Below are 18,654 nucleotides of genomic sequence, written 5' to 3'. Positions count from 1 at the left end.
ATTCCCAAGAAAGAATACAATATATAAACAAATAAATACACTGGATAGTTTCAGTGGTCCTTAGGGCTAGGGAAAAAAAAAAAAAAAAAAAAAAAAAAAGAAAAGAGTGCTATACAGTGCTTTACATTAAGAGCCAGAAAACATTTTCTGTGAAGGGACATGTACTAAGTATTTTAGGCTCTGTGGGCCAAGGTCTCTAAACTGTTGGCATAGACAATATGTAAATGAGCATGTAAATAAAACCTTTATTTACAAAAACAGATGGTGGGCTGTATTTGGCCTGCAGGCTATAGTTTGCTGACTCTTTCATTTTAGATGATAGGGAAGGCTTCTTGGTAGAGCCAACTCAGCATTAGAACATGCATTTCTAGAAACAGCCAGTCATCCTGAGCCAGAGTGTTCCAGGTATACAGAAGAGCAATTATAAAAGTCATTGTTTGTGAAGCAGAAATAAAGCCTTCATGACTGAAGTGTGGTGAAAAAAAGAAAGAATGAATACATGAACAGAGGCAAGAATGTGTACCCATATAGAAAGTAAAATTACTACTGTCAGTGGCAAATTTTTGTAAGGAAGAAGTCCCTTAATTGAGTTATGTAGCCACATTCAGAGAGATGTAACAAAGACATGACTGCACAGGAAAATAAAAGTCAGTAGGATCTACTGAAAATTAGCTATTCATTGAGTATCCATCGAATAGCAACAATGCACTGAGGATTATTGCAGGTGCTAGAAATTAGACAAAATGTGGAATAATTATGACTATTAAAGTTTAAGATGATCACAGTGTTGGATTCTATTGATTCTTAGCAATGCATATACATATTTGATTTCTAGAAGCATAAATATGACTTTGAAATACTGAGAAGTACTGCTTGTAACAGAACTGAGAGCAGTGCTTTCATAAACAAACAAACAAAAAAGTGACCTGAGAACATATATATAGAGAGAAGATACCAATTAATTCTACTTTAGGAAAATATTTTGGAAGAAAATTTTGGAAAAAAATTCTGTCACCAAATGAAATATGTTTAAAAATCATTGAGATATTCTAACAAAATGGACCAGAAGTTTGTTCAATTTCTCTTTTACATTCTAAAATTTTCATTTTTTTGTGAAGTGTGTGTAGATAATAATAACAAATAGCACAAATCAACATGCTTATTCTACCTCTGGAAAATTGACGAGAATGATGTAACACTTTTTAAATAAATGGCTTTTCCCCAAAAGACATCTTTGGATATTTTGGATATTTTGGACATCTTTTGGATATTTGGATATTTTGAGATTAGCTCATGAAAATCAATAGAATAGGCCTACACACAATTTATGTCATTTTAATGAACTAAATTTCCAAAACATAGCCAATAAAACTTGTTTTTGTTACAGGAAAAGATATGGACTCGGGAATTGCCAGACTTGGTTCTGTAGCCAGGCCCTCCCACTTGCCAAGCTTGCAGCCTTGTGAGGCTGGAAGCTCCCAGAAGCACGATCCTCACATGTACAGAGGGAAGGACCTTCCTCCCAGGGCTGTGGGAGGATTTAATGAGATATGGAAGGGAAAGCACCTGGAATTGGGAGGTAGTCATAAATTTAATTTAATTGCTTCTTCACTGAGTTTACCCCAAACAGAACTATATCTCTATAAATTTTTTTTTTTAAATGTTCATGATTCAGCGTTCAATTCTCTATTAAGAAGGACATATCTTTAGGGGCATCCGGGTGGCTCAATTGGTTAAGTGTCCAACTTTGGCTCAGGTCATGATCTTGCAGTTTGTGGGTTTAAGCCACACATCGGGCTCTGTGCTGACAGCTCAGAGCCTGGAGTCTGCTTTGGATTCTGTGTCTCCTTCTCTGTCTGCCTCTCCTCTGCTCAGGCTCTCTCTCTCTGTCTCTCAAAAATAAATAAACATTATTTTTTTTTTAAAAGGAGGACATATCTTCATATTCATAATACTAATCAGAAAAAAAAAAACAAACAAACCAAGAGAAATCTTTCAATCTTCCACTGCATAGGGCTATTGGTATTGGTTTATGAGTCTTCATTACTAAAACTCTCCCAGTGAGGAAAGTTTCCCCTTATTTACAGCCTCAATCCTGCCTAGTGTATGTACCAGAAGAGAGGCCATATTTCTAGCCCTCCTATATGAGAACTGGTTCCCAGCTCTTCTAGAGAGGATAAAATGTTTAGAAATCCCTCCAACAGTTAGATCTTTCAGTTCTATTGATGCCTTCGGTCTGGCAGAGAGTTCTCAAAACACTGACATGATTTTATTAATGAATATGAGGGATTCCCAATTTGATTATAAGTTTCAGGACTGGAGCATATTGACCCCATATTGTGTGTTCCCAGAAAAGATGTATAAAACTGTCATCCCTTCCTGTGTGTGGTGTGATTTAAGAATCAACTTTTTTTTATGGCTCCTAGATGCACGGTTTTATAGCTTTACTGTTACTGATGTTTTATAAAATTCAGAACTATTGGCTATATAAGTGCTGTGAGGGGGTTAAAAAAAAAGGTTTTGCAGCAAAACATGGGGATCATTTTTCAATGGCTCAGGCTTCTACAACCTTTTTTGAACAGCCATTTAAGCATTCAACAACCTCATGTTTCAAATCTCCCCCCTAAAAACTTTATTCTTCAGTTTAAATTTAAGTTTTGATTTATCATCAGCAAAGACAGAGAAAAGTGGATTAACATTCCCAACAGATTATCCATTGATAACTCATAATTAAATATGGGATAAATTATAATCTCTAGTTTAATCTGGACTTCCCATACTCATTTCCCCACCTTTATTCACTCCCCTTATTTATCTTTCTAAATAAGCAGCATAAAAGCTAAGCTACCCAAGACAGGTCCCCAAACTTCTAATGTTAAGAGTATACAAAGTGGGGGAGTCACTTACATAAAATAATTATTTTCCAAACATTATTTATCTTTGGTAATTTTTTTTTCCATGGTTTACTACTAAAACTGTGTAAAATGTAACCACGTTCATATTTTACTATTAAAAAATAAAACACATGGGGCGCCTGGGTGGTGCAGTCGGTTAAGCATCCGACTTCAGCCAGGTCACGATCTCGCTGTCCGTGAGTTCGAGCCCCGCGTCAGGCTCTGGGCTGATGGCTCAGAGCCTGGAGCCTGATTTGGATTCTGTGTCTCCCTCTCTCTCTGCCCCTCCCCCGTTCATGCTCTGTCTCTCTCTGTCCCAAAAATAAATAAACGTTGAAAAAAAAAATTAAAAAAAAAAAACACAAATATTTGGGCAAAATGACGTAATAAAAACAAATCAACAGCTGTGTCCTCCTCCCTGTTGCCTTGTCCCTTCCACACCCCTGGGCAAAGAGAACGTATCCCAGGATGATGCACACATCAGGGGCTTTTTAGGAAGGCCTGGCACTAACTAGTATTAGCAATCGCAACGATTTCCAAATAGATTAAATGTTTTCTTTTAGTGGTTCCTGTGTTTTGTTTAAGCAAATCAGTGCCACAGTAAGAAAAAAAAAATACAATCTAAATTCCATTCTTAGTTTCCAACCATTTTTAAAAGAACAATCGTGACAACATATTTGAAACCACAGTAGTAGAGACCTTATCACAACTATGTTGATGTTTTACCTTTAGATAATAAAAGTACACAGTTGGATATTATTAAACATTAGGAACGTGAGCCATTTTCGCTAGAGTGTATACACTTTACATTCTGAACTAAACAAAAGGCTTTATGTCAAAGCATACCTGGAATATGCTTTGACTACCTTCAGGAAGACTAATGGATTGGTTTCATATGTCTCTTCTTCATACTGCCAGAATCAACACAAGGGTAGAGGCACTGCTTGCAATAGAAATAATTTGGCTACAACTCCATCTCTGTAAAACCATGCCAAGGATGGAGCCCAAACGCCAGTGGAACAACAATAGAAGCAAAGGAAATTTTTCCATTCATCAGAAAGCTGCAAAGTTAAGGTACACGGAGACAAATAAGCAGAAATTATAACTGCTTATTCATAAATCTGATGATTTACATATCGTTACAACAGCTTCAGCATAATCCTATAGGCCGAGTTTTGTGATTTCTTTCAGGGTGAGCTTTTATATCAATAAAGCTAAATCCTTTCTGAGAGTTTTAAGTACTTCTACTTAAGAACTTGTTTCTTTTTGTACTTCAGGGTAAATGACATACCTGAATGTTACCAAATAGGGCAATGAAATCAAAGAAAAAAAAAAAAAAGGAAGGATCACTTAAATTGTTTACAGAGTTCTTTTTGGAGATAGCAATTTTCTGATCAAAATTAAACTAACAATGAGAGGTGCTCAGCTTTTGCCCCCAGAAGCTACTGGCGCCCTTTGCCCTTTAGGTACATTAACTTGTTAACAGTGTGATTGGCTAAAGAATTGTCTAATCATATATGTCAATAATAAAGAACAAAGCACCTTGCAGGTTTCTCTCCTATTCTACTCCCCTGTGAAAGACAGATGTGTTGTGTCTAATTATTCACTGATTGGTATCGGGAGAAACATTAACATAATTGGCACATTTGTTCTAATTAACAGAGAGAAACTGCCACATGCCACCCAACATGAAAAGTGACTCCAGCAACTATTAGCTAGAAAAACCCTCATCTATCAGAAAGGTTACTCCGTTGAACTCAAACTGGGGCCCCTCGAGTCAGAACACGGAGACTGGAAATGACACAACAGAGTTGTGAAGAGTGTGTATACCTGAGAGGATGGCGATTCAGCCTGGAGTTACTAGATGCAGGTACCTTAATCAAACAAATGGGAAAAGCAATTATGGGGTGATTATCAAATGCACACTGAGCCAAGCCAAGCTTCTAGAAAGAGCATCAGCTAGAAGCTGAGAGTCTGCCAAGTTTCACTGACTGGTTTAGAAGTGACAAGTTTGATGGTTTTCCTGCATTTGTTTGTTTTAACCTTGCTCTTTAGACCAGTGGTTCTCCAACTTTGTTGGGTTGCAGAATCATGTGGGGAGCTATTAAAAATCTTGATAGCCAGACTGTACCATGTACCAATTCCCAGGTGACCCCAAAGTGCATCCTCGTTTGAGAACCAGTACTGCAGACTGGTTCTAACGTTCTTGCTAAAAATGCAGGTTCGAAGTAAGTAGCCTGGGGTGGGGCCTGAAATTCTGCTTTTCTATGAAGTTCCAAGGTCACGTCAACACAGATAATCTATGCATCACACTTTGAGTAGTAGTAAGACCTAGAAAATTCTAAAGGATGACTATAGGCAATACCCTGCTGGAGACTTTTTACCACCTAGAGTTTGGCTCCAATTGCTCCAGAGTTTGCAATCCCAGAATTATTTTCTTCTGATTTCTTACCCTGGCAACACCTTCTCACCATCTCTTGTAGGTACTTCTTATGACTAAAAACATCTTCATTATACATATACATATACATATACATATACATATACATATACCTCATTATATATCTTCATTATGTTCTTTACCCATAAAAGTTGTGCATAAAAAGTGCCTTAAAATACAAGAAGCAAGAAGCCATTAAAAAAAAAAAAAGTGTGTAAAAGGACGAGAGCTTTCTTCCTCCATCCTACATCTCCCCCACAGCTATTGTGGAGACATTGTTCTAGATGTTCTCTCTGGTCAAGAATAGAAGGCTACTTTGTTTAGGCATTCATTGGCTTGTCAGATTTGCAATAAAATAAGATAATTATTCACTTCTGGGTTGACTACTGTCCAAAATACTCTGTACCTTTCAATAGGTTTGTGAAAGTATGTGTGTTTTTATGCTTTAAAGTGTTGGTCTTTCAAGCATGTTGAAATTATCCTTAGACAATTGTTCAAAAAAAAAAAGCCAAAGAATAAAAAAAACAAGTGGAAAATGTAGTGACATTTTGCTCAGTTGTAACTTCTGCAAAGGGAAAGAATTTGCTAAGAAAGGAATTTGTTTTCCTATTGAGGAAACACTCCCTTAATTGCACATATGTCTGGCTTATTGCTTTTGAGAGCTGAATGTACACAGAGCATACTGCGGAGGCAAACTTGTCTTGAAGTCTGAAAACTTCCATTCCTAAAGCCTAAGTTCAACTATGAGAAGATAAAAGCATACTGACCTAATGAACTATTAAGTTAACTAATAGCGACAACCACTCAAAATGCCCAGAGTAGGATGACTATATCTAATAATATCTTCCAAGGGAAGAAAATGGCACTGAAATGTCCTTAAAATGCTATTTTTTTTTTCAGGGCAAAGCAACTATACATTGATTGGTCTATAGGTAGTTCCTAACGAGTCTTTACTACAAACTTGCCTTTCAGGATAAGGAATTCTCAGCATTTCTTATTTACCACATAAGAGTGGGACTCTTACTAAGTCTGGCCACCTTTAGAAGTACTAGCTTTCAGGGCGCACCTGGGTGGCTCAGTTGGTTAAGTGTCTAACTTCAGCTCAGGTCATGATCTCATGGTTTGTGGGTTCCAGCCCTGTGTCGAGCTCTGTGCTGACAGCTCAGAGCCTGGAGCCTGCTTTGGATTCTGTGTCTCCCTCCTTCTCTGTCCCTCCCCCCACTTGTGCTCTGTCTCTCTCTCTCTCAAAAATAAATAAAAAACCACTTTAAAAATTAAAAAAAAAAAGAAAGTATGGGATTTCTACACTTTCTGGTCACTAGGTTGCCATTTCTCACCCCCAGTGAATTTACCCCCAGTAAATAGTGCCTATAGACCTACCGAGAGAATCACTGAAAGAAGTTTCCAAGCAAGAGAACTTACTGAAGAAACAGATACACTTTTCCTAAGAAATAAGGGTAAGAGAAATAAAAGATCATTGTGCCTTGTGATTAAAGATACATTTTAGGTCATTGTCTGTTGCCCCTAAGAGAGAGACTGTGTTTGAAAACAGCTGCACTTTAGCATGGAAGATTTTACTTTCTCCTGAAAACATTTTCTAGATCTTATTCATTTCGTAAGAGCAAATTTAAAAATCATGTTCAGAAATTTTTATTCCCCCCCAAAAGAATTTTGTATTCTGGCAGAAATTAAAATATGTCTTTATTTCACATCTCTCTCCATCTCTTTTACTCCCACCTTAAGACAAGCAACCATTTTCTCTTGCTTTAGGTTCAGGCAAGATCCCCTAAATGGGTCCCTGTTTCCATTCTTACACTACTGAAGTCTGTTTTCCATGCAGCAGCAGGAATGATCTTTGAAAGACATATATCTATATATCTATATATCTATATATCTACATATAGATATAGATATAGATATATCTATATATATCACAACATGACAATTCCTTACTTAAAATCTCCAGGGGGTTTTCATGCATTCAGAGATCAGTCTAAACTACTCACCTTGTCTGTAAGCCCACAAACTCATCCTCCTATAAGTCCACAAAGCCCTCCTCAAGGCTTCACTGTGTCTCTGAAACATTGGCCTCTTTTCTTTTTTTAATTTAGTGTTGTTAATGTTTATTTATTTTTGAGAGAGAGAGACAGAGTGTGAGCAGGGGGAGGAGCAGAGAGAGAGGGAGACACAGAATCTGAAGTAGTCTCCAAGCTCTGAGGTGTCAGCACAGAGCCCGATGCAGGGCTTGAACTCAGGAACCATGAGATCATGACCCAAACTGAAGTGGGACCCTTAACCAATTGTGCCACCCAGGCACCCCTACCCCTACACTGGCCTCTTTTTAAATCTAAAGCCACATCAACTCTTTCTCAGGGTATTTTGCTCCCCCTGCATGGAACTTGCTGACCCAAGCATTTTTAAAACTGGTTCTTTCCTGTCATTCAGACCTCAGCTCATAGAGTGCCTCCACAGAGATTCTCCTTGGACTCTGAAGTGACTTCCAATCCCCAATAATTGTCAACCTCTGAAATATGACCTTGTCTTACTTCTTTTAACTTGCAACTATCTGGCAATTCCTTGGTCATTTATTTCTATTCTTGTGTAGTCATTTTTTGTTTTGTTTTAACCCATTAGGGACTTTGGCTGACTTGTGTCTCCTGAAACTAGAAGGGTACCCAGCACAGAGGGAAGAGACAATAAATATTTCTTGAATGAATGAATGATTAAAAAACAAAAGCTGCATGCTGTGCTAGAGCTCAAAGGAACCACTATGTATGAGCACGGAGTGAAGCCACAGTCTATTATAAGTCCAAAAAAGGTTTATAATTTCTTACTGTTTTTTTTTTAATGGATGTTGGCATCGTTTAATGTTATTATTTTAAACTTGGTTTACGTGGTTATCTGGGCTTATGGTCAGCTCTGCATATAACTATTAGAGGCAGATATTGGAAGAAAAACTTAAGGGGTAACCATAATAAAGAGGTGATGCTGGCAACTGTAGATTGAACCAATACAAAGCTTGCAAGCTGCCTAGTAGTCAGGAAGCCTAATACTTGCGCAAAACTTTTTGCAAGGCTGATAATCAGCTCACACACACACAAAAAACAAAAAAACAAAAAAACAAAACAAAACAAAACAAAACAAAAAACCAGCAGCTTGTTGCTACACACGTGCTAGGGGAAAACTCCAACAGATATCACTGAGCGCTGAAAGCAGTCTCTCTCTCCAAATTTGTATTCAAGCCCTTCTTTTCTCTCTTTCGCCTACAAAGGACAGAAAGCACGGCTTGGAAGACAATGCACCTGCATGGAAATGCAGCCACATGAAGTCCCCATTATGAGGGAATGGCAGTGAAACATGCATGCCTCTCATGAAACAAAATGTTCAGCAGCCATATTAATAATCAATTAGATGGCATAGCACCTGATGCTGCACATTTGGCATAGCCTCCAGCTGCCAGCAGCTTTTTGCCCTGGCAGTATTAGCTTAAAAAAAAAAAATCTGTTCCCTGTTTATCAAGACTAAACTCAGCAAAATAAGCTATTCTTTTGCACTTCGACCCATATTTTCCCACTTGCTAATTAGAGATGCAAATGTTGATAAATAAGAGGACGGCTTCTAAGCACAACTGGGTCAATAAGTTGAACATTGCGCCCTGTGCCTCCAATTAAACTCCTATGAGAAATGGCTCAATTATAATTAGAGAAGCAATTATCCCCTTGTTAAAGGTGATACAAATCACAGGTTTTAGTGAAAAATTCAGTTTTGCTCCTTCCGCCATGCCAACAAATCTTGTATGCATTGATGTTTTGATCCCAGTACTCTCCAAAAGAGATAATCTGATGAAATAAAGTATCTCTGAGTATATTTCTGGCTCACCATGTGACACAACATTTTGTAGGCATAAACTAAGATGAGCAAAGAGGGATTCACTTTACAGAGTGCTGCTATGATACACTGGGACACCCAGCACCCATTCATCAGTGTATTAATTTTCTGGCTTGTTTAGGGAAATGGGGAGGCTTGTCTATTGAAAGGGAGGCAAAATACCTTCCCAGAAATGTAACAACAACATTGTACTTTTGGTGTGGTCCTGGCACAGACCACTAAAATAGTGGGCAATACCATTTTAGAGTGTTTCTAGTGGTTGTTTTCCTTTCTCCCATGTGGTCTACTCTTAATTTTAATATGATTATTATTAACCTGCCCTATACTCCTTGAACTAAAGTAGCTCCCAATTGCCTCCCCCCCTTTTTTTTTCCTTCTGGTCCTAGTGGGTTGGAACTTCACTCTCAGGCTTCAGACTAATGAAACCTCTCACCCCACACTGAGTTCTCTCAATACGGTTGCAACTTCAGGGGTGACAAACGTCCTTTCTGTGGAAAGTTCCATCTCCGTTTCCTGAAATGTAGCCATATCCAACAGGGACTCTTTCCTTCATTTAATGAGATTAACTTAGTTAGAGAATCTACTAAATAGGTTCAGTCTGTGGGTATTAGAGATAAAACATGAGCAAAACCCGTTTGCTCCTTATTTCTTCACAGTTTAGTCAGGCAGGCAGAGGAGTAAACAGATACATTTCAATGCAAGTAGTAGTTGGAGCTATAAAACATCATTGTATATAGGAGCCAATCACATTGGTTCATCCATACCAGGTGTTATGGTATGGCTGAAACAACTCTGTATGTGCTGCTAAAGAACTGAGCGCCCCCCTTCTCCTTCCCAGCACTGGATGGCTCCCTGGACCACCCTATGATTCAGCAGCTGAAGGGTTTATGCCTGATACAGCACAAGGCCTTCAGACTCTGCCTCAGGGCTAAGGAAGTCATACAGTTGTTAAATATCTTAAATAAAATAGATATAAAGAAAGGATGTGGCAAGGAGACCAGAGGAGGGAGAGCCAGGATTAGAGCTCTGGAACCCATATGCTTTATCCTGGGGTGCCCACAACATAATTTTTCTTACCCAAAGCGTCACCATTTGGAGAGATGTGGTATAAGAAATCTGGATTGGCTTCTTCCTCCTCTGAAACTTTGCCACTCTCCTTCCTTTATCCCTGAAAAGGAGAACTACCCAAAGTAGCCTCAGCCCAAATGTCCTCTTTGAAATAAAATATGCAGGCTGATCCAATGTCTTGGGATCATGAGGGCCAAATGGACACCAGTACCTTCAAGAATTAGAGTAAGGACAGCAGCCATGCCATGACTTGCTGTAGGTATTTACATTAACAAGTCATTTGTGAAGCAGATATTTACAATAAATAAGGGCTTTTCCTTGTTTGAAGCTTACAATGTGATCTTCGTTTGTAGTATTTATGGACTCTAACCAAAGCCCTGGCTGGAGAACACAAGAGGGCAGACTGGTGGTTTTTCACAGGACAGAAGCTTCACAGCCCCACAGCACCCAGCATAGGTACAATGTGCTTAGTGGCTATTCTGAATTCCAGAGCTTGAATTTTGTCTTCTGTAAATCAGTAAGTGATCATATAATAATAGTACTAAAAATGGCTGATGTTTCTTGAGCTTTCTACATGGTCCAAGTGATTTACGTGTATCATCTCATCTGAACTCCAAAACTACCTTCTGGATAGATACTATTATTGTTATCTCCATTTTATAATTCAGAAAACATATATACAGAGAATTGAAACACCTTGCCCAAAGTCAAAAAGTTAAAAATGGTTTACACCAAGAGTTCTATGAGGAAATTAGTTTAACATTCTATAATAGAGACCAGAACCAAAATAGGGGATGATATTAAATGTTATTTATGACCTCAGAAATGCCTATGTTATCTGCATCAAAAGTGATACCACTGTAATTTAAGATTGGTAGAGTTCTCGGGGTGCCTGGGTGGCTCAGTCAGTTAAGCGTCCAACTTTGGCTCAGGTCATGATCTCAGGTTCGTGGGTTTGAACCCTACATCGGGCTCTGTGCTGAGAGCTCAGAGCCTGGAGCCTGCTTTGGATTCTGTCTCCGTCTCTCTCTCTCTCTGCCCCCTTCCCTGCTCATGCTCTGTCTCTCTCTCTCAAATGTAAATAAAAACATTAATTTTTTTTTAACTGGTAGAGTTCTTTAGAAATTTATTGACTTGTATGGGAAGGAAGAAAGTTGTTTCCTCATATTCTGCAAAGAATGTACCTGACTACTTGCTCATTGGAGCTAGACACATATAAAACAAACATCAACTGAATTGATCAAACCATGTATCCATTGAGCATTTACCATCTGAGTTTTTCAGAATCACTTGCCTTGGACACAAAAGCAGCACAAATCCTTGCCAGTATACCTTCATGATTGATTTTATTTATGGTAAAATGCAAGAGTTTGATCTTTAAGATCAGCATTTCACTCTAAGCTATATTTATGCTTTTAGATTCTTCAAAAAATTTAAATATTAAATAATGAATGCATTTATCATACAATCAAAATAATTTAATAACACTTTAATTCACCAGGTTACATTTCATTCCTTTCTTTTTTTCATTTATCTGCTCCTCTTAAGCAAATGACTATTATAATGTGTCCCATTAGGGTATTTATTAGCTTTCTGATCTTGGTGATTCTAAGGGTGTTGGAAAATATCTACCTAGGAGTTTATTAGCCTGCTCTTGAGCAAGACTGTTTGATGTCTCTTCTGACTTCAGAAAAAAAAAAAGGAAAAAATGCATTAAATATAGTTCTTTGAATGTCAAATGGGTATATGATTTTTGAGCTTGCCAAGTGTTAACTGGTCTCTTCCCCACTGATGATACAAATAAAATTCACAGCCAATTAGTTTTCAGTCATGAATCTTTACTCCTTGACAAAGTGAACCACTTTGTTGGAGAGACTAAAAAAAATGAAAAAATTACTAGGATCTCCTCGCTGAAAGTCTTTGCAGGGATCAGCAATCTGTAGGAAATGCTGGGTAAAAATGAGGCTGTGGACACGCATGTTACTCGGGACATGTTTTGGTCTTTAAGGTAGTTTAGTGGAGGCCTGCATTTAGAATTTTAAAAATACAATTAAGGAGACAGATGAACTATTGTAATAAGTGAAATAAAATACTGAATAGAGAAGAGTTGCCTCCTTTCATCACACTAAATCATATTATATATCAGTGTTGGAAGATAAGGTTTTGATGAACTCAGATAAAACAGATATAATCATGTAAAGTCTCTGATGCACTGTTAGAAAGTACCACGGAATGCCAGTAACAGGGCAAAAAATAGTTCCCTTCTTGCAAAATAAAACAAGAAGTTTTCTTAAGAACACTACTTTGAGTCTTTGCATTGACACATGGAGAGATATAAATGGCTGTGAGAGAAAAAATGGAGCTGTTTTCTAAGAGCTTTGCCTAGATTTCTTAACTTACTACTTATAATAATTTGCAAAGAGCAATCAGATGTTTAATCTTGTGGTGGTGAGATCAGCTAACTGAGCCGGCTCCCACCTTTGTTTCAACCTTCAAAAGACTGAAAAACTAAGAGAAAGCTAATAGTAAGTACACTATTAACTATGAAACATTTTTTGAACTATATTGTGTCAATATATTATTTTGCAATTTCATACATAAAGGAGAATTCAAGGCTTATTTTTACAAAAAAACTAAAAACAAAAAACAAATCAGCTGGCTCATATTCAGGCCCCAATTGCAACAACTAAAAAACGCCTCTTTCCACACATGCAATAAAAGAGTGAGAATTCCAAAGGACTCAAGGTAGTTTGGAGGTTAACAAGGACCAACAGGTTAGCACCTATGTATGTCACCTGTCAAACTGAATGTGTTTCTGGGCCCACAGAATACCCAATTAGCTAGGGCAATAGTGTTTGATGTCCATTAGGATGTCTCCTAATAGTCATAAAAGGTAACATTTTTGAGAGCTTAGAGTTATTCGTTAACAAATTAAAATACAATATTAGACAATTTTCCTCAACAAGTATACTCTATGATGGTGAGTGTCTCAAGGAGGGCATGGCACTCCCTTGGGGCCATGTAGGCCTAACCTCCGTAGACAGGAATTTTCAAAGGGCACCATATGATTTGGGGCTAATGAAAAACATGGTATGTATCTGATTCGTAATGCTTTATTAATAGTCAATAGGCTTTGTTTTAGCCAAAAAAAAAAAAAAAAAAGAAGAGCTTGATGGAAGAAAGCTCATGGTGGGAAACTAATTGACACTTGTTATTTCTCAGACATGTTTTTATTCATGGTATGTAGATCTGGCCTTTGGATTACATCACAGAACAGGAAATATATATGTGGGGTGCATAGGCTCACAGACACACACACACTCTTCTTACACTTTTTGCATATTACCAAGAACAATAATAAAACCGATGGTACTTTATTAAGTCTTATCACCTCTCCATATGATAAGTGCCAGATAAAATAAAGCAATGTTTCTGGTTTCTTGAAAGAGAATGACAAAATTAAACCGAGCTGCCTGTGGCTTTGTCCAGTGGGGCATTCTAATTGACTCCCGAGTCATTAATCAGTTCCCAATCAATCTATTTTGCCAGCAGCAGGCAGTTAGGACTCCATTACCAGACATTCATCATGCCATACCCTAATTCACTGCACCATTAGCCATGGATTAGGCCTCTGTTAGAATAACTAAATGCCACTTGCTAAATGCAAAGAATTTTTGTTACTCACCTCAGCCACTGGGATCCCTTCAGGTGGTCGACACTGGAGCAAGACTTCCTGTTCCAAGGATACCTCCTTTCCCAGGGGTTCCTGCTCAAATGTCTTCCGTAGATCTGGAAAGCACAGGTAGTAAAATACATGACAAAACTAATAATAATTAACATTTATTCATTTATGGAAAACGCTATAAAAATGTTCCAGTTTAGCATTTTAGGTGTCTTTGTATTTTTTTTAGCCACACCACATGTTGTTAGTACTATACCATAGTTGGGGTTATTATATTCTGTGTGGTGGAAAACATGAAATTCAGAGGCTATTAACTGCTTCTACTTTAATCTTTAATGGAATGCTTTGGAGAACCCAATTTTCAAAATAAGTGAAACTGATTAATTGCATTTCCCTTAGTATTGCTTGGTAACCAAATATGGTGATCACATTTTTTATCAAAAGAATCCCATTGTCATGATTCTTACACACACACAGTCTGTTATGTACATACATATTTTTCTCTTCATAATAGATACTATTAAAGTTGTAATAACTCTGAGATCTTTTCATCAATAACTCAAAAGGAAGTTTTTTGTTTCAGAGGGAAAAACAGAATGCTGGAATCCTGAAAGAATGAACATGTCTCAAACACAAGGCAAGGAAAAGAGTAACTATGGGGATGAGTCTAGAATATGTAATTATGTAGCCATATGTAATTGTACATATGTAATATGTAATTATGTAGCCATCCTTCAATTAGAAGATTAAATAGTCATTTCTCCCCAAATATACCAACTGTCTAATTACACATTTATATAGTTACAGTTGCTAAAATATGCATTAGACTTTTAAAAATTGTTATAGGTGGAATAAACATGTTAGAAATCAGTTTATCATTTTAGAGCACCTGGGTACCTCAGTCGGTTAAACATCTGACTCTGGATTTTGGCTTAGGTCATGATCTCACAGTTTGTGAGATCACTGATCCCCACATCGGGCTCTGTGCTGACAGCGTGGAGCCCACTTGGGATTCTCCCTCACCCTCTCTCTCTCTCTCTCTCTCTCTCTGCCCCTCCCCCACATGCACATATGTGCATGCTCTCTCAAAATAAATAAACATTAAAAATAACAAACTATTGATTAAAAAAATCGGTTTATTATTTTAAATGCCAAAGTTAAAAAATAAATGATTCTGCCACAGAGCTTTGAAGCAACATTTATATAAACAAAAAAATATATTAAACATTTTATTTCATACACATACAGTTTCAGCTCCTTCCAATGAAAAGTTATTGGAATTTTGTCCAGTTGATTTTGATTATAAATTAATGCTTCTATCCTTCCATGTCACATCTTTGATAAAGACTTAAGAATCTAAAAGTACCATTTAAGCCTATTGAACTGTGGGTGAAAACCCAAAGACTCTGGAGGTATATTCCTAATGTCTTTCAAGGAGCTATCAGAAAGCACGATCTGGAAGGAAGCACGGACAGAAAAAAAAATCCATTGTTACAAACTTGCCATTTGTTGAATTTCTCGGCATAAGAAAACCTTCAAAAGTTTAGGGGTTGTGAGAAAATTATGGATATATATGATCTGAAGTAAGACAAGAGACTCGCCAAACGGTGACAAAATTTCTGTCAGAAGGCCACTTCTGATTTGATTATCAAGAAATTGAGTATATTGCAAAAATAAACACTTAAAATCCACAGTTATTAGGACTTATAAGTTATCGAAATCATGTCTTTATTTTACATGTAAGAAACATATCTATCAAATTACCGAAAGCCTTACAGCAAAATAACCAATGCTACATTAGAACCTTCTGAGACTTGATTTGTACATATTTTGCTATTACACACATCCCTTTCATCAGACATCTTTTGGTTAATCTGTGTCCTTCCAACACAAACATTAAAAACTTGTTACTCTCTTCTTCTTTTCTTCTCTTTTTTAACTCTTTCTTTTCTTACGTAGTTTCTCTTTGTTTTGGATCTGCATCAAGATAAAAATTTTGGCAAAATTCCAAGTACTAATAAGAATAATAGCAGCGGTGGACAATTTTTATGGGACAAAATGTTCTTGACCAGATATATCTTGTTTATAAAAAAAAATCATTCTGAAAAACTTCCATCTGATGTGGGGTAGGGTGAAAAAATAATGACTGGAATTAGTTCTCAAATTTAAGAACCTATTGACTCTCTTGGTTAAATTAATAAGCATATCACAAAATGAGGGCTTAGAATAAGAATGAGGTACGTATGCATCCAAATAGCTAAAACAAATTATTTTCATATTTAGTATTATATTCTTTGGTACACACTTGCTTAAGTGCTTAAGATGATGATGTGTAAGATAAAAAGACTCAAGACTAAAAAGGTAAGCTGAGATCTACTTGTGAGAGCCTTCCTGCCATGCTAAGCAATGGCAAGCCCTCAAAAGCTTTTAAGCAAAGGAAGAGGATCAGATATCATACTCCCCTCATTGTGACAGACGTGACAGAGGTGGTGGTAAAGAGACAGAAGGTAGTTAGGAACCCATCTGAGTAGAGTAGGAGGAATGACGGGGTCTTGAACTTGGCTAGTGATAGTGCGGAGGAGGAAGAGGAGAAGGAAGAAGCAGATTCTGGAAATAAAAAGATCATACATTTCAGAAGACCCAAGTATTTGGAGAGTGCCAGGAGGCAAGAATAATAGTATATTGTTAGCTATTGCAATTGTTTTTTTTTTTTTTTAATTTTTTTTTTCAACGTTTATTCATTTTTGGGACAGAGAGAGACAGAGCATGAACGGGGGAGGGGCAGAGAGAGGGAGACACAGAATCGGAAACAGGCTCCAGGCTCCGAGCCATCAGCCCAGAGCCTGACGCGGGGCTCGAACTCACAGACCGTGAGATCGTGACCTGGCTGAAGTCGGACGCTTAACCGACTGCGCCACCCAGGCGCCCCATTATTGCAATTGTTAAGATGGCACCATCACTAGATGATATAGTACAGAATTAGAAAGGAAAGTGAAGAGAAAGATAGCGATGTACTTGGTACAGGTTCAGTTTGGTGTGTACAGGATATTCAAGTGGAAAGTGCAATAAATCCAGATCATGTGTTCTCAGGCTCAGTACTACTGACATTTGGGACTGGATAATTCTCTGTTGTCAGGTTGTCCTGTGCATAGCAAGATACTTAGCAGCATCCTTGGACGTCACCTACTAAAAGCAAGGAGCACCTCTTCCAGCTGTGGTAAAATAAATGCCCACAGACAGATGCCTAATGTCCCCAGTAGGCAAAATCCATCCCAAGTTGAGAAACACTAGAACTTATAAAAAACCTCCTTGTAAGCGATTTGTGCTTTGTTGTCTAGGAGACGACCGAAGCATGGGAAACAGATTACATCACCAGGAGAAAGACCGAGTGCTCAACGTACAGGACACCAACATTCAAAAGAAAAGGCTGCCAGCAAAATGACATGGCATGAACAAAGAGGCAAGAGAGAAACCAAACAGACATGTGTCAGAGGAGCCAAGAGGAGAATAACGTTTTAACAAGATGAGAGGCCAACAGGACAAATGCAGGGAAGGATTCAGAAGGGTGAAGAAGCCACTGGTTTGGGACATTTAGGTGTGAATGGAAAGTGAAAGCCAAGCTGGGTTGAGGGGTGCACGGGAACTGGCAAAATGACCATCATGAGAATCTACTGCTCTTTTGAAAAAATTTTATGATGACAGAAGTCAGCAACACCATTAAGAGGCAATGGGTTTGAATGCAGCATGCTGTAATTCTTAGGATATGGTGTAGTTTTTGGCATGGTTTTCAAATTCCTGCCATATGAAGGCACTTCTTAGGATGATCCCTGTTTCCTAACTGAGAATGGTGACCACACATCAGAGGCACATCCTTCGAGAGACAGGTTTAACTGAGCCATCATTGAATACCTTGTAATTATTTCGTTTTAATGGTTTGGCTTTAAACTCCATATAAATTTTATGTAATTTCTAAAATGATCTCGCATTTAACCCCCCACGAGGCAATACTTCTTCCTGCAAAATCCTTTTAATTTCTGCCATAAACCCTCTTTTCTAGCTCTCAGGTTGTGTAACGAGCATAGAATATATTGTGGTTGTCCAGGAATGCAGCTGCTCACTTCTGGATGCCTCTGCAAGGGGAGGGTGGGTAACGTTTTAAGCATATCCTTTATCATTTGCAGAGATGTGATAGAAGGCAGGCTGGATGCCTTGCAGGCAGAGAGAACACAAGGGTGACGAATGAATAAGCATGAAAAACGGACATTTGTCAGCCAGGAATTAGATGTAAAACAGAACGCTTCAGAATAATGTGGGTATTCCTGTCAGGAAAAGAGATGAATTTCTGCCCTTGGAAAACCTTTAGGATTCTACATTTCTGTTTTCTTTCCATTAGTTCTGCTGGTAGTAAAATAAGTATAAAGTCCTTTCATTATAATCTAGATTACTTTTGCAAAGTCAACTTGGCCTACCTCCGATTTAGTCGTTGATTCCAGCGATTAAAAGAAAAACCAGCTTTGTCATATGCATGCATTCTGAGAGATGTTTACTTAAGAGCATGAATATTGGCTTACTAAATCCATACAGCAAAATCCAATTAGCAGATGTAGAATCAGACTTGAAACTATATGGATTTCTATTTACCATTTACACAGTAATCAAAGAAAGCCTTTCAGAACCCCTAC

General features: G+C 37.8%; 1 protein-coding gene across 1 annotated transcript in view; it reads right to left on the bottom strand.

The window, feature by feature from the left end:
* The window catches only part of UNC5C (unc-5 netrin receptor C), a 364,176-nt gene that overhangs the window by 92,714 nt on the left and 252,808 nt on the right, over positions 1-18,654 (bottom strand). The window contains exon 4 of the mRNA XM_040488026.1: positions 13,976-14,079. Within this exon, the coding sequence (XP_040343960.1) occupies positions 13,976-14,079 (104 nt within the window). The remainder of the gene's footprint in view (positions 1-13,975; positions 14,080-18,654) is intronic.

This window comes from Herpailurus yagouaroundi, unplaced genomic scaffold, assembly GCF_014898765.1.
Source record: "Herpailurus yagouaroundi ecotype Mexico unplaced genomic scaffold, PumYag 28, whole genome shotgun sequence".
Taxonomy (NCBI): Eukaryota; Metazoa; Chordata; class Mammalia; order Carnivora; family Felidae; genus Herpailurus; species Herpailurus yagouaroundi.
This window is presented reverse-complemented; position numbering and strand designations above follow the sequence as displayed.